Source organism: Thalassophryne amazonica, chromosome 7, assembly GCF_902500255.1.
Source record: "Thalassophryne amazonica chromosome 7, fThaAma1.1, whole genome shotgun sequence".
Lineage (NCBI taxonomy): Eukaryota > Metazoa > Chordata > Actinopteri > Batrachoidiformes > Batrachoididae > Thalassophryne > Thalassophryne amazonica.
Window position 1 is genome coordinate 71904762 of NC_047109.1, and position 25730 is coordinate 71930491.

General features: G+C 41.3%; 1 protein-coding gene and 1 long non-coding RNA gene across 2 annotated transcripts in view; one reads left to right on the forward strand and one right to left on the reverse strand.

Annotated features, from left to right (window-relative positions):
- Positions 1-1008: 1008 nt before the first annotated feature.
- On the forward strand, positions 1009-22409 carry LOC117514125. Its single transcript, XR_004561812.1, has 3 exons — positions 1009-1143; positions 8766-8771; positions 22400-22409. It is a non-coding gene; the product is annotated as an uncharacterized LOC117514125 (long non-coding RNA).
- Positions 2138-25730, reverse strand: part of gsk3ab (glycogen synthase kinase 3 alpha b) — a 55619-nt gene continuing 32026 nt past the window's right edge. The window contains exons 6-11 of the mRNA XM_034174419.1: positions 21358-21488; positions 20939-21143; positions 15986-16081; positions 9331-9517; positions 9139-9216; positions 2138-3892 (exon numbers count right to left, since the gene is read on the reverse strand). Of these exons, the coding sequence (XP_034030310.1) occupies positions 3825-3892; positions 9139-9216; positions 9331-9517; positions 15986-16081; positions 20939-21143; positions 21358-21488 (765 nt within the window). The 3' untranslated portion in view covers positions 2138-3824. The remainder of the gene's footprint in view (positions 3893-9138; positions 9217-9330; positions 9518-15985; positions 16082-20938; positions 21144-21357; positions 21489-25730) is intronic.

Here is a 25730-nt window from a genome sequence, read left to right on the forward strand (position 1 = left end):
ATAAATGTCATTGGAATGGCACCAAACAAAAGTTCCAGCATTATCACCTTGCCCAATGCAGATTCATCACTGAATATGACTTTCATCCAGTCATCCACAGTCCACGATTGCTTTTCCTTAGCCCATTGCAACCTTGTTTTGTTCGGTTTAGGTGTTAATGATGGCTTTCGTTTAGCTTTTCTGTATGTGAATCCCATTTCCTTTAGGCGGTTTCTTACAGTTCGGTCACAGACGTTGACTCCAGTTTCCTCCCATTCGTTTATTTGTTTTGTTGTGCATTTTCGATTTTTGAGACATATTGCTTTTTCTGTCTTGACGCTTTGATGTCCTCCTTGGTCTACCAGTATGTTTGCCTTTAACAACCTTCCCATGTTTGTATTTGGTCCAGAGTTTAGACACAGCTGACTGTAAACAACCAACATCTTTTGCAACATTGCGTGATGATTTACCCTCTTTTAAGAGTTTGATAATCCTCTCCTTTGTTTCAATTGACATCTCTCGTGTTGGAACCATGATTCATGTCAGTCCACTTGGTGCAACAGCTCTCCAAGGTGTGATCACTCCTTTTTAGATGCAGACTAACGAGCAGATCTGATTTGATGCAGGTGTTAGTTTTGGGGATGAAAATTTACAGGGTGATTCCATAATTCCTCAGAATTGAGTGAGTCCATATTTGTTTTCCCCGTTACTGACTGCCACATTTTTTCCTGATTTCTTATAGTGTTTCTTAAAGTCAGAAAGTTGCCATTTGAAATGACTTTAGTTTTGTGTCATGTCTGTGATCTGCTTTTTTTTCTCTACAAAATTAAACAACTGAATGAACATCCTCCAAGGCCGGTGATTCCATTATTGCCAGGGGTTGTATTAATCTCACAAACTCTTATGACACATTTCTTGAAGAAATCATCTTGCTCTTAGCCCAGTTGTAGGGGATGCTGGAGGCCATCTCAGGACACATCCTACAATTTAGCCCTGAAAAACTATTTTGTAATGTGTGGTTATATTTAGTACATTTAGTCATGCAAAGGACATTAATATATCTTTGAGATACCTGAATCTCTGCATGTTGTTCCTGGTGGTAAAGTAAAACAAATTGTATCCTGTGGTTTCTGCAGGGAAAGGTGACCGAAAGATGACATTTTTGTAACCTATTTTCCATTCTATTACCAACCTGTGACATGCAATGTTTTGACTTTTTTTTTTTAACTGCATCCAGAAATTGTGTGATATTTTATATAATTCAAATCACAAATGTGAGACAGGAGAGGTTTCATCACTTTATTAATGAGTTTAATTACTTATACCAACCAACAAAAAGTCTCTCTCGCTCCATCCCTCTTCACATCTCTTTCATCCGACCAATCTCTTGCTAGCTATGACAAGTTACTGTCAGACAAGGGCGATGACAGAACAGGCTCAAGAAAATTAAACCCAATGTATGACAGATAAGGTCAAGAAAAGCATTAAATAGCACATTTAATCAGCTTTTCATTGTGGAAAGTCAGGAGTACAGACAATGTCCATGGGTTGCCATCACACAAACATTCCCTGCAGTAAAAGTCAAAACACTCACCAAGTTTCACAAACATACATACGGTATTAACACGATGACCCAGTAACACGCATATGAACAGGAGACGGTTGGACAGAGGAGATTTTAGACATCAGTGAACAGATTTGTATTTCCCCTTCCCTCCACACACAGCAATATTTTGAGGCCACCCACACACCCACACCCACACCCACACCCACACCCACACCCACACACAGATCTGCATCCCCTCCCCAAACCATAACCCCATAGATCCAGAGGTCTGTAACATTCCCTTCACAATGAAGTTAAATGGAAAACTCAAGTTCCACATATTGGCTATTATGTGCACCTGCATACATAAAGACTGCCATTTGGAAAACACACTCAACATCTGGATCAGAATACAGTATCTTGGATGTTGTATCATTTGCATGTGATGTTGCTAAACTAAACTAAAAATCATTTTTCTTTGCTACCAACTTCGTAAAAGATCCCATAATCCCATTCACAGAACCCCCCCCCCCCCCAAACAATCAAACAAAGCCTACCACAATAAATAAAACAGTTGTGACAACATTTACAGAAAAAAGGGAAAGTCACACAGAGGAATGGAGAGAGAGAGAGAGACAGAGAGAGAATAAAACTGAAACATTTTGTTCTATTTCCCCTCTTGAACCAGGGGCCAAAATGAAATTGTATTTACAGACTGCAACTGAGAATAAACAGCCCGGCTGCTGTGGTGCCGGTCTACTACAGAAAAAAATAAAAATACAAGAACAATATAATAACAATATTAAAAATAATAAAATAAATGGTACTTGATATTTACAGTTTAGGTGTGAAAAAAGAGGATGAAAGGAATGGAAGGGGAGGCTCCAAAAGCTGTCGAGTTTCAGTGGTTTGAGCATCATTTCTGGTCACATTATCGCTGATATTAGTGAAAGTAAGACAACGTGCGCATCTATGTGGTAGAGGTAAGAAAAGTGGTGTGTGTAAAGAAGATATTATTAGGCTATGAAGTTGACTAAAGTCAGCCCTTATACAATTATAAGAACATGATCCAAATATTAGAGATAGGCTTGGGTAGGTGTCTGATAACGTTTCAACAAATTTCTCTTTTGTACACACAAGAACAATTTGGAGTAATTGTGTTCAATGTTTTTTTGGATAGTAGCTTATATGATAACAAAAATCCAAGTGAACACTGAAAATGGACAGTAGTTTAGACGCCACAATGGATTCAGTCCCTTTGCAAGGACGCGATGTCATTCTTTTAACATAAGCACATATGAAACCTAACACCGCAAATGTGACATAACTAAAGAGGTGACTGAGAGTCCTACAGTGCTGCACAAGCTTGTTTATACTGTAGCATTAAGTTATTGAGGCATTTGTATCTGGCACACACCAACAAGCTGCCTGTTTAACTTTGTTGCAATACCCGTTCCTTTGCTTCCCCACTTCTCCCGTATGAGATGTGCAATACTGACTAAAGAATAGCTCCTAATGCTCAGTTTCCAGCTTAACCAGGAAGAACATGAACGTAAGAAAGAAATGAAGTCATGCACAATGTTCATGTAAAGCTCCCTAATATTTAAATAAAAGGCAGTTAAGGAGCTGGCATTCAAATGGAAATATAGACAAGCTACAACAGGGTCACCTATCATGTTAAAATTTTAAACTCATTATCTAAAAAAAAGAATCTGGGTGGGATCAGCTGATATATTTTGTCTAATATCAAACTGGGACATTAAAAACAAAATCTCCACATTATCCCACAATTCAACAGTGCCATTTCTGAGCCTACTAAGGATGATTGTCAGTATTATTCAGGCCTTACATGTAGCTCTCACTTTCAGCTCCATCATCATTCCAGGCCCCTTTCAATGGCACCACCGCCACACATAAAACAAGCCAATACAAATAAAAACAACATAAAAGGGATAAAATTTAGCTGTTGGGTTACAATACAGAAAATCTCTCCTCTTCGCATATACCTTATTCTGAGAGGATCAGTGGCAGCCACATTCTTCTTCCAACAATAGTAACTCCAAATGTGGCTGAGTGTGCGCGGTAAATAAAACAACCTACCTGAAACGAGCAGCAACAGAAATGCTTTCCTACTAGAAGCAGTTAAGATCCAAGGAAAATAGCAACATTTGGTGTTCATGTGTCTAGTTCTCTATCTCTTTTTTCAAATGAATTTGGAGCCATGAAGAAGGTTGAGAGGGACAAGAGCAAAGAAAAAAGGAAACGGGCAAGACAAAATAACGGATGACGGAAGGGGGTCTCAGGTGCTGTTGCTGATGGATCCAGGTGCTGAGCTGGGCTGGGCGGTACTGTCTGACACACTGCCCTCTGCAGGGGGTGAGGTGGAGCACATGTCAGTAACAATCACCTGACAAACAATTCAGCTTTATCATGCCATTGTAAAAATGTACTTTTGTGTTCACTCGTGTAGCATCCAGGTTCTCATGATCAGTTATACAGACTCACCACTACATGCCAGTATTTAGGCACCATACAGTTAGTTTAGACCTGTCTTCTGTATTAATGTTATGGGTATGTTAAAAATGCCAAGATGGCTCAAGTGGAAGGTTCAATGGTCAGAGCTGAACATGCAGTAGCTTTTATGGTGTTAAAGCTGGACATTTCGCAGACCACCATTACTAACTGAATGAATGACACCTTTACTCCAGCGCATGCTATCAAAAGTAACACACGTTTTCCACATTTTATGTTACAGCCTTATTCCAAAATGGATGACATTAATTTTTTCTTCAAAATTCTACACACAGTACCCCATAATGACAATGTGAAAAAGTTTTTTTTAATGCAAATTTATAAAAAAAAAAAAAAAAAAAAAAAAAAAAATGTACACAAGTATTCACAGATTTTGCCATGAAGCTCATAATTGAGCTCAGGTACTTCCCGTTTCCACTGATCATCCTTGAGATGTTTCTACACCTTAATTGGGGTCCACCTGGGGTAAGTTCAGTTGATTGGACATGATTTGGAAAAGCGCACACCTATCTACATATAAAAGGGCCCACAGTTGACAGTGCATGTCAGAGCACAGATCAAGCATGAAGTGAAAGGAATTGTCTGTAGACCTCTCAGACAGGATTATCTCGAGCAACAAATCTGGGTAAGGGTACAGAAACATTTCTGCTGTTTTGAAGGTCCCAATGAGCACAGTGGCCTACATCATCTGTAAATGGAAGATGTTCAGATCCACCAGGAGTCTTCCTAGAGCTGGCCGCTCATCTAAACTGAGTGATCGGGAAAGAAGGGCCTTAGACAGGGAGGTGACCAAAAACCCGATGATCAATCACTCTGTCAGACCATCTCTACAAACATCTCTGCAGCAATCCACCAAGGCCTGTATGGTAGAGTGGCCAGATGGAAGCCACTCCTTAGTAAAGGGCACATGGCAGCCTGTATGCAGTTTGTCAAAAAGCACCTGAAGGACTCTCAGACCATGAGAAACAAAATTCTCTGATCTGACGAGAAAAACTCTTTGGCGTGAATTCCATGGGTCATGTTTTGAGGAAACCAGGCACCATCCCTACATTGAAGCATGGTGGTGGCAGCATCACACTGTGGGGATGTTTTTCAGTGTCAGGAAATGGGAGACTAGTCAGGATTGAGGGAAAGATAAATGCAGCAATGCACAGAGACATCCTGGATGAAAACCTGCTTCAAATGTCTTGAGTGGCCCAGCCAGAGCTCAGAAATGAATATCTGTGGAGAGATCTGAAAATGGCTGTGCACCAATGCTCCCAATCCAACCTGATGGAGCTTGAGAGATGCTGCAAAGAGGAATGGGAAAACTATCCAAAGATAGGTGCACCAAGCTTGTTGCATCACATTCAGGAAGACTTGAGGCTGTAATTGCTGCCAAAGGTGCATCAACAATGTATTAAGCAAAGAGTGTGAATACACCTCTGTATGTGTGATTTCCTAGTATTTTAATTTTTTTTTTAAATTGAAAAGTGGATACCCTGATCTACTGGCAGTAAATGTTTTGTGATAAAATACCTCAATTTAAAGTAGACCTGCATTGAAATAAATGTGGTCAGATTTCAGAAAGAAATAGCTGATATGTATTTATAAGACCCTTGTGAATGCAGTAAAGTAAATCTGTAAGCCCAAATTTGTAATTCAGCAGAGAAATCTTAATTTAAAAATGACAAATTTGCAGCTAAAATTCAGCCCTCTGTGAAAACAGTTTGTACAGCCGTATCATTTCCATGACGTCAGGGACAAGACGACGCGCTCCCGCCTTCAGTCCGATCCGCATTGAAATTGATTTTATCTGTCAGTAATGTTACTTATACACGTCCTGGTTTCAACATCCAAAAGTAAGCTGCAATGAATGTGAGATACAGATCTGTGTGCTCAGATCAGCAACGATATCGACAGCGGGCGCCGTTCTTCCTCTCCCGCTCTCTGCCTCCGCTGCACTTATTAAGTCTGCGGGCTCGTTAACGAGCTCGTTAACTGCCGACGCGGGCCACTCACACCGCCCGTGTCTGCTTTGTAGCCGGTGTTGGGCCAGATTCAGCGCACAACACCGGCATCACCTCTCTGACTACTGAATGGAGCTGCAGCCAACTTGGCAAAAGTCCAGAGACTACGCTCGCTGTTTTAATGCGAAGCAGCCGGTACACCTGTTGCTGCAAGGACAGACTTCTTGCGGCAAAATCCACAGCACCGCACGTCTCGGCAATTGGAGCCCCAGAGCTCCATGGACGCTGAGAAAGGTTTATATATTTTTAATGACTGGGATTCTTTGCGGGTCTCGCCTCTATATCCCGCGATGGTACCGGAGGCGAAAGACAGTAGATTTTCATTGCGACACCACTCAATCAAACGGGCGTATGAAAAAGTCCCCCAAAATAATTTTCAAGCACAAATAAAAGAAATGTGTACTCACCAAACGTGCCGCAAGACAATATGAAGTTTTAAAAAAAGTAGATCCTTCCGTATAAGACAAGAAAAAGGTGCAGATGCAAACTGACGTAAATCCACAAATTACAATTGGCGCAATGCATGCTGGGAGAGGGTCTTGTCCGTGACGTCTCGGCAGCGTCCATGATGAGAGGGACAATTTGCGGAGGGCTAAATGTTAGCTGTAAATTTGTCATTTTCAAATGAAGATTTCTCCGTTGAATGACACATCTGGGCTTGCAGATTTACTTTACTACATTCAGAAGGATCTCATGTGTAAATGTAAGTCATTTTTTGTTCAAAAAATCTGACTGCATTTTTTTCAATGCAGGTCTCCTTTAAAGAAAAAAGAAAAAGAAAAGAAAATGCCAATCTCTGTACGTATAACTGACAAACAGTATGGATTAAAAGTAACACAGACTGAGATGGGCATGTGCCTTGTGCCACTGATTCATTAAACTGAAAAATGTGCCATCGGTTTCGCAGCTTTTGTGCCATGGGCACAACCTAGCGTTTCCTTGACATACGCTAAAAACTATTACAACTGCTTTCAGCCTGACAGACTGATTCAGTCTGTCAGGCTGACAAGATAAGTGGCCTCTGGTCTCTAACATGAAGATACGGACAAATATCCATTAATATGTATGAAAATATCTTACTACCTAAAACACACACATAAACACAAGTGTGCCAATTTTGTTTGTGGGAGTTATAGTATTATTATTCACAACCAAGGTTGGGTAGGATTACTTTGAAAGAATACATGTGGATTACATGTATGTATGTACATACATTTGGATTACTTGTAATCTGATTACTTTTGGATTACATTTCAAAGTAATCCTACCCAACCTTGTTCATAACAACATAAAAATATTAAAATAATTTAAAAACGAATCCCTGCTTCTATCTACATGTACTCATATACCTATGAAAGTGCAGATGCACATCACAGAGTGAAAACATGGTACCTGCAGTTACATCTTTGTACGAGGTCTGTTAGAAAAGTATCCGACCTTATTATTTTTTTAAAAAATCATATGGATTTGAATCACGTGTGATTGCGTCAGACAAGCTTGAACCCTCGTGCGCATGCGTGAGTTTTTTCATGCCTGTCGGTTGCGTCATTCGCCTGTGAGCAGGCTTTGAGTGAGGTGTGGTCCACCCCTCTCGTCTATTTTTTATTGCGAATAAATGTCTGAACGATTTGGAGCTTTGCTGCATCAATTTTTTTCCAGAAACTGTGAGAGACCTCCAGGTGGACACCGTTCGAAAAATTAATATGGCTTTCAGGGACGATTTTATAGGGATTAAACAGATTACGGGGTGTTACTGCCGCTTTAAGGACGGCCCACAACTGCTGAGAGCGCGGCGCGCTCCCAGCCCCCATCGACAGGCTGACACCCCGCTGGAAAAACCAGATCATTTCCAACGTGAAAGCTTTGTTGATCCGGGACCTCGTCTGACTTTCACAAAAAGGCAGAAGATGTGGACATCAGCACTTTTCCCGGCACATTCCACCGTTACAGGAGTTTTTTTCATGGAAAGAAAAGCGGAGGGACGCGCCACGGAGCCGTTCATTACGCGGGACAAAACCACCTCGGTGTTGGTCTCTCAGGACAGCTTTCAGGTGGATTTCAGACGGATTCCGGTTGCTTTCCAGTCGTGTGAATATCCGATTGTGATTGTGCATGAGCTGGACATGCCAGAACATGTCCCGTGAGGCTTCATCACGGCGTTGCTTGCGGAACTCCTCCGCACGTCTGTCTTAATGTGCCGGAAAAAGTGCTGATGTCCACATCTTTTCACAATTCCTGTGCTAGTCAGATGACATACCGGATCAAGACAGCGTCCAGTTTAAAAATGAACGGCACATTTCACTGTTACAGGAGTTTTTGTCATGGAAAGAGAAGCTGCTCCACCGCGCGTCGGTCGGATACTTTTCTAACAGACCTCGTATGTATCACTCTCTTTAGTGGCTACAGCACAACTACAACAATAAAATAAAACTAATGGCAGCAAAAGCAGGACATTATCTATAGTGAGCTTTCACCCATGTGTAAGGGTGCTGTCACATCTTGGAATTGCTCTGTTTTGCTCTCTGATGCTATAATCAGACAAAGTAAATGAAATGTTGTTTGTAATTATTTTAGTAATAGGGCAGTGCAGTCATGTGATATCGCAGGATTTGACCACTTGTGGGGATAGCTGCTCTGGTGTGCAGTTTTGTTTTCGGCTGCAATTACCAAAGCAGTCACGAAAAGTGCAGTTTTTTCAGTTCCCAGTGGAGAAATGAAGACGAGACAAATGGGAGACATTGTGTTGGTAAGTGTTAGCCTACACAGCTAACCAGAGTAGCTCCATTCTCTCACCTGCAAAACCGCCTTGACACATTTGAGCTCCGGGTCATAAACCACCCACAACACATGTCCACTTTCCCACCGCATCATCACCTTTTCTTTGTATTTTCACTTTGAGTGTAATTTACCCAAAAACTCAGAGAAAGTGCCGTGTTTCCGTCCCCAGAAGTAGAGAAATTATGTCAGGTGTGTCATATTAGTGCTCACCCTCAAATGAGACTGTGGTACCCAATTACACACAAACTTAACCAACTTAATTGAAATAGCCAACAACTAAGTTGCTATACATACCATGTGAGGCAGGTGATGTCTGTGCACGAGCATGAGGAGGAATGAGTGTAGAGTTCAACTGTGGCTGGATAGAGAGCTCTAGAAGTTCAGACAGGGCAGATAAGTGTGAGCATCAAGTAAAATGTGCACAATGATTATTTAGACTTTCTTTCTTTTAGAGGGAACAAAAGTAAAAAAAAAAGAAAAACTGACCAACAGGACTGAAATTGAATAGGAGTGGCAGGTCTCGTCCGCTGGGTAAACGGGTGTTAGGCTGGCGTAGCTCTTCAAAGAAGGGATGCGCACATGCCTCTAGAGGAGAGAGTCTGGTCACCGGCGTGTATTCCAGCAACCGAGAACAGAGTGTGATGGCCTCTGGTGGGGTACGAGGCTTAAACACCTGACAAAATACAGGAAGACACACACAATTATTATACTGTCACAATCTACTATGAAGCAACAGTCAGTCCGACGAGGTATTAAGTATTTTTTTAAAAAACCCACTCTAATAACAACAAACAAAAACACAGACACAAAAAACTGAACTCCATTCATAAAAGATTTAAAGTCCAGATTATTTTTGTAAAAAGGTAAAACACATAATTGTACATCATAAGCCTCGGTCCCACCAAATAATAAGCCATGAGTAATGAGCCACGCATGGGTGTGTCAGCGATTATTCATTCATTCATTCAAACCTTTATTTAACCAGGATTTTAAAAACTCATTGAGATTAAAAATCTCTTTTACAAGAGTGTCCTGACCAAGAGGCAACACACAAAAACACATACATACATCATTTTAAAATAATCAACATCTAAAAACATTGACAGACAGACCTTATTCAAAGAATGATCCACATTTGAAGCTATCACGTATCTGCTACTAAGGCGCCTCTATATGCCTCACATATGACAGGTATCAGCCTCTAGTGAACCATGACCGACCTGTCATTTGAGGCCCATCCAGCCTCGAATGGCTCGTTTCGCTGCATATGATCCACGTCAAGCCACATATGATCCATGTAGCGCTATGTAATGCGACATTGGTGCACGTTTAGGCATGGGTTTAGTCCAAACCTCCAGCCCTCCCACACTTGGCCCCTTTCAAGTGTGGGTTTTCAATTCACAGCATTAGGGCTGCCACAACTAGTCGACTAGTCACGATTACGTCGACTACTGGAACCGTCGACAACTAATTTAGTAGTCGACGAGTCGTTTATTTTATTTAAGTCTTTGTTTTTCTCTCAATTCATAGTTTTAGGCAGTGAGCCGTCCTGCTGTCATTTGGACGTTCAAATTTTGTGAAAGACGGCCGATTAAAACAGTGGCCGTCTTGTTCAAAGCCGTCTAAAATGCGTAGTTTACCGAAGGAGCTGTTGGTGTGTGTGTGTGTGGAGTCAACTGATTGCAGACTGCGAGGGAGGGGGAGGAGGAGGGGAGATGCCTGAACAGAGGCACGAGACGTTACATTCTGCTGAGAACCATCAGTGCACATGAGACAGCGAGCGTCGAGCAGAGAGAGGATTTTACCGACGGAGCTGTGGGTGTGTGTGTGCGCGCGCGCACACCAACTGGCTGCAGACTACGAGCGAGGGAACCATCAGTGCACTTGAGACAGCGAGCATGGAGAAACTGTACAAGAAACTGTTCAAACTGTATTTCTCAGTGATAATAATTAAAACCACTTTCAACTTACTATACTGTATGTATATTTTGATATTTGTATCAGTTTTACCTAATTTTTAGGTGTCATATCCACTTTAAAATGCGCAGTTTACCGACGGAGCTGTTGGTGTGTGTGTGTGTGTGTGCACGCGAGCGGAGTCAACTGGCTGCAGAACTGCGAGCGAGGGAACCATCAGTGCACTTGAGACAGCGAGCGCGGAGCAGAGAGAGAGGATTTTAACCCGAGAGAACGTAAAAAACAAACAAACAAACAAAAAAAAAACCGTGGAGCTGCCTTTACTTCCACTTTCTCTACCTGCGCGGTTCTGATGGCACCGTCCTGTTCACACCATGTGCGCGTCGTATACTGAATTTATGAGATCATGAAATGAAATAAACGGTCAAATGTCCTTAAAACATCCTTAAAAATGAGAATATATAAATGAACTAAGCAAAAATTACGCATACATGAGTTAAAAATAAAACCCTGCTGTGGAGAAGCTGATGTTAAGAGGCACATATCACAAAATACAGGTGAGAACTCTGAACTTTAACAGCTGTTATTTTACAAAGGTATTTATTTGTTCAAGCTTAATGCAGTGTTCAACCACAAAACGTGACCGATGAGGAGAAAGAAAAATGACTTCATCACACTAAATGAACTGGAGTCAGAATAAAAATACAAGCTGCTGATTTTTGTTATTTTTCAAAGTTATTATAAGCTGCAGCTATATGTTTTATTCATTTCAAAGTGAGTTACCTCTTATTTTATTCTGGTTTATTTCTACAAAAATATGGGGAGCCAAATCAGCCTGCATTGTTCTGTTCTATTTATATCAAAGTTTTCGTGCACATCTGTGTATTTTTTCCTTCTTTAATAGGTGTTTGGTGTTTGCATTTGGTCCACAAAGTTTTAAAACACAATAAAATGTTCACACTTTTCTTTACAGCAGTTCTGTAATTTCAGAAATGCAACAGAAACAACCACAAATCAGAAAAAGTTGGGACTATATGTAAAATGAAAATAAAAATGATGCGCTATTCCCAGTTTCTCTACTCACAGAAGCCAAACATTCTTCCAGAGTTGTGTCTTGGTGGCTTCCCTCACTTGTCTCCTTCCAGCATCGACATTTAGTTTTTGAGAACTGCCTACCTGACACAGATTTACTATAAAGTACCACACTGTTTGTATTTCTGAATGATTGCTGTAAATGAAGTCTAAGAAATAGTCACCGATTTGGAAATGTTCTCATGTTTCCATACCATGACGTTTCTCGGAAAATGCTGCAGTTATTGTCTGCAAAATCACACTTTTGTGAGCTGGCGTTCTGCGCAAATGCTCGTCTTGAGTGCGAGTCACTGCGGCAGATCGCACACATAGCTGAGCTCATCTGATCCATTATAACAAGATTTTAAATTTATCATAAACATACTTTTACAGTTGCTTATAAAGAAGGAATGAACATGCAACTGTTTTACCAAGCTATTACAATAAAAATATTACAAATACTTTTAATTTTAAGCTGTTCTAAATATGCTCTCCACCTCAGTGCATGAGACAGAGAGAGGAAAAAAAGGGTCCAAATGAAACAGTCCTCGGTGATTCCACAAGCGATCAGAGGTGTTTTCAACTGCCAAGCTCTGACAGAAAATGATTAATCCTCTACAAAATAATTATTTTATATACAGCGTCCAGCGCACAAAGCAGGTAGAATTGTAGCGAGTAAGAGGGCTGAGCCTGTCAAAAATAGCCAGTCCGGTCCTCGTAGCCGCCAGGTGCTCAGATAATGGGTTTTTAGCAGCCTCATCCTCACCACAAACATGCCTCTAATGCTACGTTTACACATAACGACGACAAGTCACGAATGCCACGAAGTGCACATTCTTGGCCGCTGATCACGAATGTGATTATTCGGGGCAGAGGCGTCAGGTGTCCTCAGGAACTGCTGCAACCTGTTACCACACGTTACGATTAATGGCACGTGTTGCTGGAGAATTATCAGGAACCATTACGCACGGTCAAGAATAGTGTTCCGCGTTGTTGCGCGCTATTGCGCGTAACAGTGCATCGTTAAGTTCTGTCACGTTGTGAATTGTCTCCACACACACACACACACCCATATTCATCCATCCGAATTCAGATCGCTCCAGTTTTTCAGAAGAACTTTGTGACTGCATGCGTAGTTTGGCTCTGTGCCATGGAGTAGCGCAGAGAGGAGGAGGAGGACAGAGCCAGATGTGTGGCTTCATGTGGCTCTCCTCTCGTGCATTTTCCCAAACATCACGCACATGCAGCAGGTGGAACACCTGCAGGAGCGCACGGAAGAGCACTGAAATTAGACTTTTAGCCGACTTGGTGTCAGCAATCAAACTGATTGCGGTGCAGCAGGGTTTAATTGTGCGCGCGCTTCTTCCTCTGCTGGACTGGAGGAGGTGCAGAGATGTCTGGCTGCACGTGAGTCTCCTCTCGCCCCTCTAGTTGCTCAGACTCGTTCTCCCGCTCATCAGTTACAACAGCAGGTGGAACACCTGCAGGAGCGTCCTGAGGAGCTTCAGCAGGAACTGTGGAACGACACTTGGAGCAGAGTTTAATTGTGCACACGTGACAGAAAACTGATTCGTCGTGGCGCGCAGTGAAATGTGACGCCGCGTTACAAGTCGTGTCAAAACTTGACAGTTTCCGTGTCACTTCGTAATAACGCGTGACAGTTTGGGCTCCAAGAACCATCACAGGAACCACTACGAACGTTGTCACGTTCTATTAAGGATCAATACTCATCAAGACGGATCAATACGCTCAGTTGCGACCTCCACGACGTGAGCCGAAATGAGGGTGGTGTGTGACATTCGTGGAAGATTTTTTGACAGGCAAAAACATGCTCCACGAATATCAAGAATATCACGCACCAACACGTGCTATTAAGAAACCTATTCAGATGCGTTAAATCACATTAAGAATGTCAGGAATGTGTCACGAATGACAGAAAAATGACATTCGTAACGCGTCTTGCTTATGTGTAAACGCACCTTAAAATCCTTGTTTGTCCTCGTAGTACCTCGTACACAAACTGCCCCATGCTGCTGTTGCTAAATTTTTAACTTCTTGAAATTAGCGCCACGCTCAGAGATGAGCCTCATTACCTGAATATTCTGCATCTAAGAGCCACTATTAATCCTACGACTGTTGAACAACTTGACTCGCACCAAAAAAAACATGCTACGTAGTTCATTATTCATCCTTCATTATTCAGTGGGACCAGGGCTATATGCATAAATACGAGGTCTGTTAAAAGAGTATCTGACCTTTTTATTCTTATTCCTTATTATGTCTGCCTGTTTCGAGCTGAAATCTTCCAAATTTAAGCCTCTGTTGACCCAGGATGTCGTGACAGAACAGAGAACTTTCAGAAGAGGTCGGGATCAGCAGTTTATCCGGACATTCCACTGTTAAAGGAGATTTTGTAATGAAAGAAAGTTCGGACGGGTCCGCGCGTCGGGACACAGTCGGCGCCGCTCGCCGCCACAGGAAAAACACCTCCATTGGAAGCCTTAAGGACAAGTTGGAACATGTCAAGCTGTTAAACAATTTCTCAGATACTCACTCAACTGAAAGCCATCAAAAGCCGCCTGGTTTTTACAAATGGTTATCAACACGGAGGTGTTTTTCCGGCTGCGTCCCGACGCGCGGACCCGTCCGCACGTCTTTCATTAATAAAATCTCCTTTAACAGTGGAATGTCCGGATAAACTGCTGATCCCGACCTCTTCTGAAAGTTCTCTGTTCTCTCACGACATCCTGGGTCAACAGAGGCTTAAATTTGGAAGCTTTCAGCTCAAAACAGGCAGACAGCAGCGGCTCAGGGCGCGTCGCGACATCCCGCTCCGTGGGCAGTCCTTAAAGCGACAGCAACAGTCCATAATCTCTCATCAGCCATTAAAATTTTCACAGAAAACCAGCTGAATTTCTCGAATGATGTCCACTTCGATGTGCCTCACAGTCTTTGAAAAAATTTTGATCAAGCAAAGCGCCAGTCTCTCAGGAAGTTCTCAGACAAAGAGATTCCGACGGGAGGGGTGGACCACTCCTCACTCAAAGCCAGCCCACAGGCGAATGACGTAACCGACAGGCGTGAAAAAACTCACGCATGCGCACGAGCGTTCAAGGTTGTCTGATGTAATTGCACGCGATTCAAATCCATATAGTTGTTGAAAAAAATAAAAAGGTACGTTAGTTTTATCACAGACCTTGTATACTGCAAATCATCCAAGTTTTAGTTACTAATAAAAAAAACGTTAAAAATGGTTTCTTACAAACTTATTTTGGTACACTGTCCCTATCCCATGAAAGGTTAAGTTACCCTTGTTACAGTAAAACATTTCTTGGCAATAAAACATCCGAGCACTGTTCTTAATTTACTAACAGATTGGGAGTGGGGCTCAAGCAATGTCCAAGCACGAACCAGTTCAAACAGCGGTACAAAAATATGTTTTTTTTCTAGGTATAGGGAGGAGGAAGGGTAATGAGGGTTAGGGTGTTTTTGTTTTTTGCTTCGGCTTGTAAATATATAGTATTTTGTATGTAAGTAGGTATGTGTAGGTGTATATTTATGTTTGTGTATATATATATGTGTATGTATGTATATATATATATATATATATATATATATTGATATCGGTTTAGGTGTGCAGGAATCTATGTGTATATGTGGCAAAGGGTATTACTGGTTGTGGGGAAGAAGGGGTAGGGATAAATAAGCTGATGCTTCACCCTACCCCTTTTCGGACATGTTGGGTACACAGTAGGAACTTTTTTGTTGTTGTCTTTACTGATCTATCTTGTAATTGTTGTTGTATCAAATGTTCGAAATAAACAGTTTTCATTCATTCATTCATACAACACAACTTTGAAGTTTGGGGAAGAAAAAAAGCAAACAAACAAAACAGAGTTAATTGACTGTTTGTGCCCTGTTATCACCCATTTATTTAATTTTCAACTACTTTTTTGTTTTAACTGGGATTTCTTTAATGCAACACAACTGTCCAATCATGTGAGCCAAGCACTCAGAGCCTAAATGGATAATTTAATAAGGTTGTATTAAAAAAAAAAACAATTTGGTAAAGATGTTTCATTTGGCCGTAAGTACAGAAACTTCACGTTTGGCTGCCAACCAGCATCACTTTTCCACCACCAGCAAGACATACCTTTGTCCAAGGGTGTGCTTTGATCTGTGGGAATTTGAATTCTGTGTAGTTGGGGTTCATCTCTCGGATCTGCTCTCTTGTTGGTGTCCCCAGAACCTATCAAAGAAGGGTGCTACTATTATAACAAACATTAAGTACTGTGCAACTGTCCCTTAAAAAAATGAGGGGGGGGGGGGGGGGGGGGTTAGTGGGTTGTGACATCAATTCTCCCTACTGCATATGGGGGAGGGGGGAGGATGCATTATTTTGTCACAATCAAGCCCCCCAATGAGCTGAATGTCTGGTCTCACTGTTTACAGTGCTTGCTGTCCTCATTTTATTTTTATGTTCACAAAATGTGCAAATTTGAATTTTCAAGAGTGTGACCATGATGGCTTTGAAAGGAAGCAATGTTGGGTTAGGCCAACAGGACAGCTGTGGTGTGGACACGGGACTTTGAAGCAGTTAGCATTGCTAGCTGTTAGCAGTGTCTATGCCTACCAGCTTATTGACTGTGGCTGGACAAATGAAAGAATTAAAAGGCAAAAAGCTGACAATGGCAATCAGATGTTTAATGACGGTCAGCTGTAACTTGTGGAACTTTGAAATATCAAAGCACACAAAGCCCTGAGTAGCAAGAAGCAGTGTCGGACAGCAGGATGCAAATTCTCCTCGTCTGTAGTGTACCGCTTAAAGGACATCGCACCAAAATCATAATAATTTATATGTAGGTTGTTAGTGACCATCCGATGATCCACTGGGATTACTTTGTGCACTTCTGTGACCGGTTTCAAAGTATATGACATTTGCAAACAGCTATGGAGATGTCCTATAACAAAGTATTTGTAAGTCCTCGGGTGTTTCCGACATCGCTACTAGAAGCATCCCAGCGTGCGCTTCAATGGAATGTAGAGAACTGAGGCACAGATTAATTCCAAAATTGACATAAGTGTGATGTCGTGTTATGATGACTCGTTTTTAAGTGATAACTGTTCATTTTGATGCAGTCACAGTAAAAACTGCGGCTCCAAGAAGGTTGATGTGCACTTGCTGTCATGAGTCATAAATGCAGCCTGTCAGTAACAATCTCTGCTCCAGGTTCAGCTTTGTGCACAATTAATTATGAGCGTTGTTATCAATAAAAACTAAAACAATACATCTGCTGCCAGGGCAAAACAACACACACACACACACACACACACACACACACACACACACACACACACACACACACACACACACACACACACACACACACACACACACACTCTCTCTCTCTCAAAAAAAATAAAAAAAAATAAAAATTAGAAATCTAGTCACAAAACACAAACTGGGTAAAATCCTGAACATACCAGACTCACCGTCATGTTATGGATTAATTCCAAATGTAAACTCAACGAGAACAAAGGCGCACGTACGTGCATGAGAGAGATTGCCAGCTGCAGCTCTACCTTGATTGTTGCACAGAAAATAATGTCCCTTAATTGCTGGAAATACAACCCCTGGCAAAAATTATGGAATCACCGGCCTCGTCGGATGTTCATTCAGTTGTTTAATTTTGTAGAAAAAAAAAGCAGATCACACACATGACACAAAACTAAAGTCATTTCAAATGGCAACTTTCTGGCTTTAAGAAACACTATAAGAAATCAGGAAAAAAAATTGTGGCAGTCAGTAATGGTTACTTTTTTAGACCAAGCAGAGGGAAAAAAATATGGAATCACTCAATTCTGAGGAAAAAATTATGGAATCATGAAAAACAAAAGAACGCTCCAACACATCACTAGTATTTTGTTGCACCACCTCTGGCTTTTATAACAGCTTACAGTAGTCTCTGAGGCATGGACTTAATGAGTGACACACAGTACTCTTCATCAATCTGGCTTCAACTTTCTCTGATTGCTGTTGCCAGATCAGCTTTGCAGGTTGGAGCCTTGTCATGGACCATTTTCTTTAACTTCCATCAAAGATTCTCAATTGGATTAAGATCCGGACTATTTGCAGGCCATGATATTGACCCTATGTGTCTTTTTGCAAGGAATGTTTTCACAGTTTTTGCTCTATGGCAAGATGCATTATCATCTTGAAAAATGATTTCATCATCCCCAAACATCCTTTCAATTGATGGGATAAGAAAAGTGTCCAAAATATCAACGTAAACTTGTGCATTTATTGATGATGTAATGACAGCCATCTCCCAGTGCCTTTACCTGACATGCAGCCCCATATCATCAATGACTGCGGAAATTTACATGTTCTCTTCAGGCAGTCTTCTTTATAAATCTCACTGAAACGGCTCTAAACAAAAGTTCCAGCATCATCACCTTGCCCAATGCAGATTCGAGATTCATCACTGAATATGACTTTCATCCAGTCGTCCACAGTCCACAATTGCTTTTCCTTAGCCCATTGTATCCTTGTTTTTTTCTGTTTAGGTGTTAATGATGGCTTTCATTTAGCTTTTCTGTATGTAAATCCCATTTCCTTTAGGCGGTTTCTTACAGTTCGGTCACAGACGTTGACTCCAGTTTCCTCCCATTCGTTCCTCATTTGTTTTGTTGTGCATTTTCAATTTTTGAGACATATTGCTTTAAGTTTTCTGTCTTGACGCTTTAATGTCTTCCTTGGTCTACCAGTATGTTTGCCTTTAACAGCCTTCCCATGTTGTTTGTATTTGGTCCAGAGTTTAGACACAGCTGATTGTGAACAACCAACATCTTTTGCAACATTGCGTGATGATTTACCCTCTTAAGAGTTTGATAATCCTCTCCTTTGTTTCAATTGACATCTCTCATGTTGGAGCCATGATTCATGTCAGTCCACTTGGTGCAACAGCTCTCCAAGGTGTGATCACTCCTTTTTAGATGTAGACTAACGAGCAGATCTGATTTGATGCAGGTGTTAGTTTTGGGGATGAAAATTTACAGGGTGATTCCATAATTTATTCTTCAGAATTGAGTGAGTCCATATTTTTTTCCCTCTGCTTGGTCTAAAAAAGTAACTGTTACTGACTGCCACAATTTTTTTTCCTGATTTCTTATAGTGTTTCTTAAAGCCAGATAGTTGCCATTTTAAATGACTTTAGTTTTGTGCCATGTCTGTGATCTGCTTTTTTTTCTACAAAATTAAACAACTGAATGAACGTCCTCCGAGGCCGGTGATTCCATAATTTTTGCCAGGGGTTGTAGTGTATTCTGACTTTTTCCAATGTAACAAATCATCTCTGTATCCAGGCAGTCTGTTAAAAACAGTGTCAGATGTCCCCATGTTCATGTCCACAGCTTCAGTAAACCAGCATCCACACAAACAGCGCATCACCACACTTTAGGCTCCAAAATCCAACACTCTGAAAAAGTTAAGAGTTTTGGGGTGAAGTGGGTTGTCTCCTCTCTGTAAATCCTCTGTAAATCTGAGCCATCACTTTCGAACCGCAGCTCAGAATAGGGCAGTCACGATTATTACAATATTCGCCAATCGCGATTATTTTTCATATTCGCGATTACCGTGAATTATTTATTTTATCCACAAAGCATAAAACGACTCAGAGTCTGACGTCTTTGTGCTGCAGCCTCGCTCACTCTGTTCGTCTCTCATCTTAAGGCAGGACAATAACATGGAGGCCGAGGAGCGATCCGTCCTGCCGTTTGGATAAGATGGCCGATTAAAACAGTGACCGGTGTGTGTCGGTGTGTGTCTGTGTGTGCGCGCGGGGAGTCAACAGGCTGTAGACTTCGAGGGAGGGGGTGGGTGAAGGAGATTCCTGAAAGGAGGCACGACACATTAGTCTCCTGAGAACCATCAGTGCACGCAGGGAGCGCAGAGCAGAGAGAGAATTTTAACCCGAATGAACATGTTAAAAAAACAAAACCAAAACGTGGAGCTGCCTTTACTTCTCTCTGAACTTTCTCTCCCGGTCTGATTCTGCCGTTAACGTCCTATTCACACCATGTGCGCTTCGTATACTGAATTTATGAGATCATGAGATGAAATAAACGGTCAAATATCTTTAAAAACATATTTAAAAAATGAGAATATATGAATGAACGGAGAAAAAATTACACATACACGGGTTAAAATAAAACCCTGACGTGGAGAAGCTGCGATTTTCAGACACACAGATCACAAAAAGCAGGTATTTGTTTGTTCAATCTTGAGCTTAAAGTAGTGTTTAAGCACAAAACGTGACTGATGAGGAGAAACTATTTCAGAAATGCAACAGAAACAACCACAAACCAGGAAAAGTTGGGACTATATATAAAATGAAGATAAAAATAAAAATGTTGCACTATTCCCAGTTTCTCCACTCACAGAAGCCAAACGTTCTTCCAGAGTTGTGTAATTATGCTACAGTAGTAGAATATAAAGAAGGGGGAAAAAAAAATAGACAATATATTCGTCAATCGCAATTATTTGTCTGACAATTAATCGTCTCCAGAAATTCCTAATCGTGACAGCCCTAGCTCAGAAGCTTCGTTTTCGGATGGAGCAGGTTCGTTTCCCTCTGTCAGTCACTGGCATGTTTCTGTTTTGCTAATAAGGATGTCACACGCTGAAAAATGCTGAGTACTGCCGAGTGAGACATTTTTCGGAAATGCACCTGCTAACGCTCAGAGTGAAAGCAATAAAATACATCAGAGATCAGATAAGTGCGGAGACACTTACAATCATGAGTACTTTTATGTTGTCTTGCTAACTGGGACAATAAAAAAATGTGAGATATGTCCTTTAAAGAGAAGTAAAATCAGCGGGATGCGGTTGTGTTGCAGGATATGTATTTATTATGTTACTTAGTTTGTCTAGTTTGGTTTACAGTTATTGGATGTATTTTTTATTGCTGGATGAGGCAGTTACAACACAACCAAAAGAAGGGCTGACTGTAAATCTCTTCAAAATAAGGCAAATCATAATAATGCCCCCCCACCGAATGTGACTATAGGCAATAGGGAGAATTGTCCTTTAACACCTCTTCTGTACCTTGATGATCTCTACTAGCTGGTCCACACCGCTGTCCCCTGGGAAAATGGGCTGACCCAGCAGCAGCTCAGCCAGAACACAGCCAGCTGACCAGATGTCGATGTTGGATGTGTAATCTGTGGCACCAAAAATTAGCTCTGGGGCACGGTAGTACCGTGAGCAGATATAGGACACATTCGGCTCCCCTCGAACTAGCTGCTTTGCACTGAGACAGTAGAAAGGAGATACAGCTGAAGAAACTCAGAATCATCATGCCAGCAAACATGACCATTTGTCATTAAAAATTTTTTAATTAATAAAATGTCAGTGAGCAAAACATATACATACAGGGAAAGGGTAATAAAAAGTCAAATACAGACATCGCCCCAACGCACTGGAAACACAGGCAGATATGTACACAGTCGGTGTGTGGTACCAACCTGCCAAAGTCACACAATTTAAGGATGGCTGTCTCTGGGTCCACCAAGAGGTTCTGAGGCTTAATGTCTCTGTGACACACACCCTGGGAATGGATATAAGCCAGACTGCGAAACAGCTGGTACATGTACACCTGCACATGAACAGAGTAGATGGAGAACAGTCGCAAAATTGTAAGTGTTTAACAACACCACAAATCGCAAATGTTCTAAAGGGACATGGAAAAAGTAGATTTGTGACTTCATTTTTGTGCCACTCCAGACAGCGTTCAGCCGACAGTCGACTGCCATGCGTGAATGTATCTGGAGGACCAATTCAGTAACATTACACATGAAATAGTGGCCCCCTATTCCCGTTTTGGTGCAATTTTGTGTCTCTGCCTACTCTTTACCAGTCGTGGCACAGTGAGATACTACCCTAATAGCTGGAAGAAAGGAACTGTACCTCAGTAAAGGGTGATCACTTGGATTGCAGCAACTGTCCTGTCACACACTGTGCCACAAAAGCTACTTGCAAGGGTCATTCTTAATAGGACTCAGTCTCAGTTACATGGCACTCAGTCACCAGAGCAATCTGGCGTCATGCCCAAAAAAATCAACTATTGACCGCATCCGAGCAATGCACAAAATATGAGCAGGGCTTCTTCCTTGGATAGACTCAGATTAGATGTACCACTGAAATTGTGAGGGGGCATGACCTAAAAAGTTTCCATGTAGTTCATAGAAAGGACGTTTGTGATGATGATGATGTGAGCTACAGCACTTTTGCAGCGTTAGTCAGATGAAGAATGATTTATTTGCTTGAAAGCCACTGCTGCGTTTCAGCATTTTGCACAATGTTACATTAAAAGAGGAATCTCTGGCTCCTATTTCTGCTTAAAAAGTCAACTTTTTGTGATGTTGCAATTTAATTTCACTCTGTCTAACAAATTCAAGTTTATATGAAGCCTGATGTCTCTGCACAAGAACAATACATTTTGCCGTCATCCAACAATAAAAGCAAAATAACATCTGGTTTGTCCTTGTTTATCCAGCAAGCAGAAAGAGCTGATTTTTTTTTATTATTATTATCATCATTCCACATCAAATAGTATTGCTGCATGTGGGTGCCACTCTCACAGCCAGCGGATGCAGAACTTGAAGAAAAAAAAAAACTGAACGTACAGTTTACCATCTGCCAGTGCCACACACTGCTAATATGCAAATGTATCATTACCTTAACACATTACAAATTATTTCAGGTGTTCTTTCTTTTCAAAATCCCAAGACAGATGTTTATTGAGCAGTGGAGAGTCCCAGCTAGACTCAGGCAGCAACTGATCCTTTAATACTGAAGCAGAAGCAACGGGCCCAGGTGCCTCCACTCAGGTAATCACAGATACCAACCATTCAAACTGTTCAACAGTTAATGTTATATAACGGCTGAGTGGAGCCTTGTCCTTTGATTGGTGCTTTGTATGTCACATGACATGGATTAATCGACCCATTTGTGTTGCACTGCATTTAGAGCGCAAATTTGTTTCCATACGTTTGGTACCATTGCACTCCACACACACACACACACACACACACACACACACACACACACACACACACACACACACACACACACACACACACACACACACACACACACACACACACACACACACACACACACACAAATCCACTGCGCTGTAAGCCATCTGGAGGCTGTTAGCAGGATGTTATGATGAAAAGCTGGACTAATTTCTGATGTGATTTTTTTCGCTGCACCGAGGAAGTACAGTCTTTTTTTTTTTTTGGTAGTACACGCACACAAGTGCTGTCCCGGATGTGTGAGCGCATGTGCACCGCGCAGGCAGGACAACACCACAAGCGGGACCACGATTTGATTGAGCTAAGTGATGGTGCTAGTTCTTGTAACACACACACACACACACACACACACACACACACACACACACACACACACACACACACAAACTGTAAGCCGTCTGGATGCATGAAGAGCTGTTCAGATGAAACGCGGACATGATTTTTGGCTGGACTGAGGAACTACACAACCTCTGAACAAGGGAAATATTAGGCAGTACAGTGGATTAGTGGTTAGCACTGCTGCCTCACAGCAAGGTCATGGGATCAATTCAAAACTGTGGTCTTTCTGTGTGGAGTTTGCATGTTCTCCCTGTGTTTGCGTGGGTTCCCTCCGAGTGCTCTGGTTTCCTTCCACATTTAAAGACATGCAGGTTAGGTGAATTGGAAACTTTAGAATTGCCCAGATCTCACTTGCAATAGAGAGCTCGATCTCAATGGGACTAACCTGGTTAAATAAAGGTTAAATTAAAATATCTCAACCTTTCCAGTTGTAAAACATGACACTGAGAAAATGTGCCAAATAATAAATACAATTATTCACAAAACATTCTTATTTTACTTTCCTGCACTTTCAGTTAAAATCATTATAGAAACTTTGTATAATTTCTTGCCACCCTTGAAAAATGTCAGCTACCTATTTTATAAACACTACTCAATCTAGAACCCATGGATCCCCACGGGGAACGCACTAGTACAGAAATAATTATCATGAACTAGTAATACCTGGCATCGCTGCACTCAGCAGCTCTCTACTCCCAACACTTGGACACAACCCAGGGCAAGAACAGACTACAGGGCCGTGACACATACCTCTTTTCATGGCACGTTTAAGATCTCTTTCCTCTTTATTTTTCCATCAACAATGCAATTTAATAAGGTATGACAACAACATCCACCTAATGTATCTGTGCAATAAAGATAGCATTTTAATATGAGACATCTGTCATCATTAATGTTTTTATCATTACTACTACCCATATGATTCAGTGATGGCAGGCCACAAATTGCAGAAAACATGACAGGGGGTGAAAGATGATGGTAAAAATTTGGCAGGGAAGGCACAATGACAGCTGGTGAGAAAGAAAAAAAACATTTTAAAAGCTCAAGGGAGTGAGAGTGAGGAAAGAAGAACCCAGACCTGCTGCAATGGAACTCTGATGCTGCAGGAAAAATGAAGCAAGTCAGTATGCATCTCAATGCCACCGGGGAGCAGCAGGATAATGTAGCGAAATGGACCATGACACAGCTATAACGTGTTTGTTGCCGCAGACACGATGCAACGTAACACGCAGGCACAATGCAATGCAATGCAACACACACGCACTCACGCCCAGTTTCAGACAAAGAGCCAAACACCTATCAGATGCATTAATTCCTGTACGACCTTCATTTACATTCCGCTTGAGCTGTTTCTGAAAAACAGAGAAAAATAATTACTTTCCAGTAATTACTTTAATAGCTTGTGCAGATGTTTGACTGCATAAAATTCAATATAAAAGGACTAGAATGAAAGATAAATTAAGCATTTTCCCCCTTTTGTTTGATATTCAGAGTCAACCCCGTAGATAATGGGTTAAAGCAATAAATTTTCATCCAACTGAAATTTTTCCTGGCAAAAATCAACGCCAGCAATTCCCTAAAATGCAATTCAATAAATACAATAAACACATTATACAGTATACAAATCAATTCTAAATAGCCTCTAAGGACAGAGAGAGACACAGCATAAAAAGAATGCAAAACCTGAACATAAAAGTACATAAAAGGGTGGTGGGGGGCAGGGTGGAGTCTTGATTCTGGGGGGCCTGGGGGTGCTCCCCCAGAACATTTTTAAAAGAGCAAGTCAAATTTTGTGCATTCTGGTGAATTTTAATTGGTATGAAGCCCTCTGAAACAAAGAAAACTCACTTCAAACTGTGAAGTAAAAACACAGTACCAGGGCTGTGAAATGAAAATTGTAAAATCTGAGGAAAATTCGCAGGGGGTCTGGGGGGCGCCCCCCCGAGGAGCCGGGGTCTAGGGCCTTGTGGGGCCCCAGAAACCAAATAAAATTTTCATCTACTGATACATTTTCAACATCTCCTGGAAGAACAAATCTCAAAGTTAGTGCATATTTAAATGATCCTAGATTCAACCTTTCATTTGAACTGTTAATGATCATGTTGAAATAACAGAATATGACGTGGAAGTAGGACCTGGTATGATTTTCCTTTTAATTGTAAACCAAATTATGCATTAACTCAGAACAATTAAACTACATGAAATTCATGAAGACTGAAAAGACTGTTAAAGTATTTCAAAAACCACAGCTAAAGCTTGTAGAATATTTTAAAAATCAGGGTAATATATCAATAACATACCTTATAGTAAAAAGCCACACATTCTTGTGTAAATTCCTGTAAATCCACTCAAAGCCACAATGTTTGTTTTCCCCATGAAAAAAGTCTACATTAATGAAAACTAATTTACACTGTTGTGTAAATTCATGTAGCCTAAATTCATTCAAAGCCACAATGTCT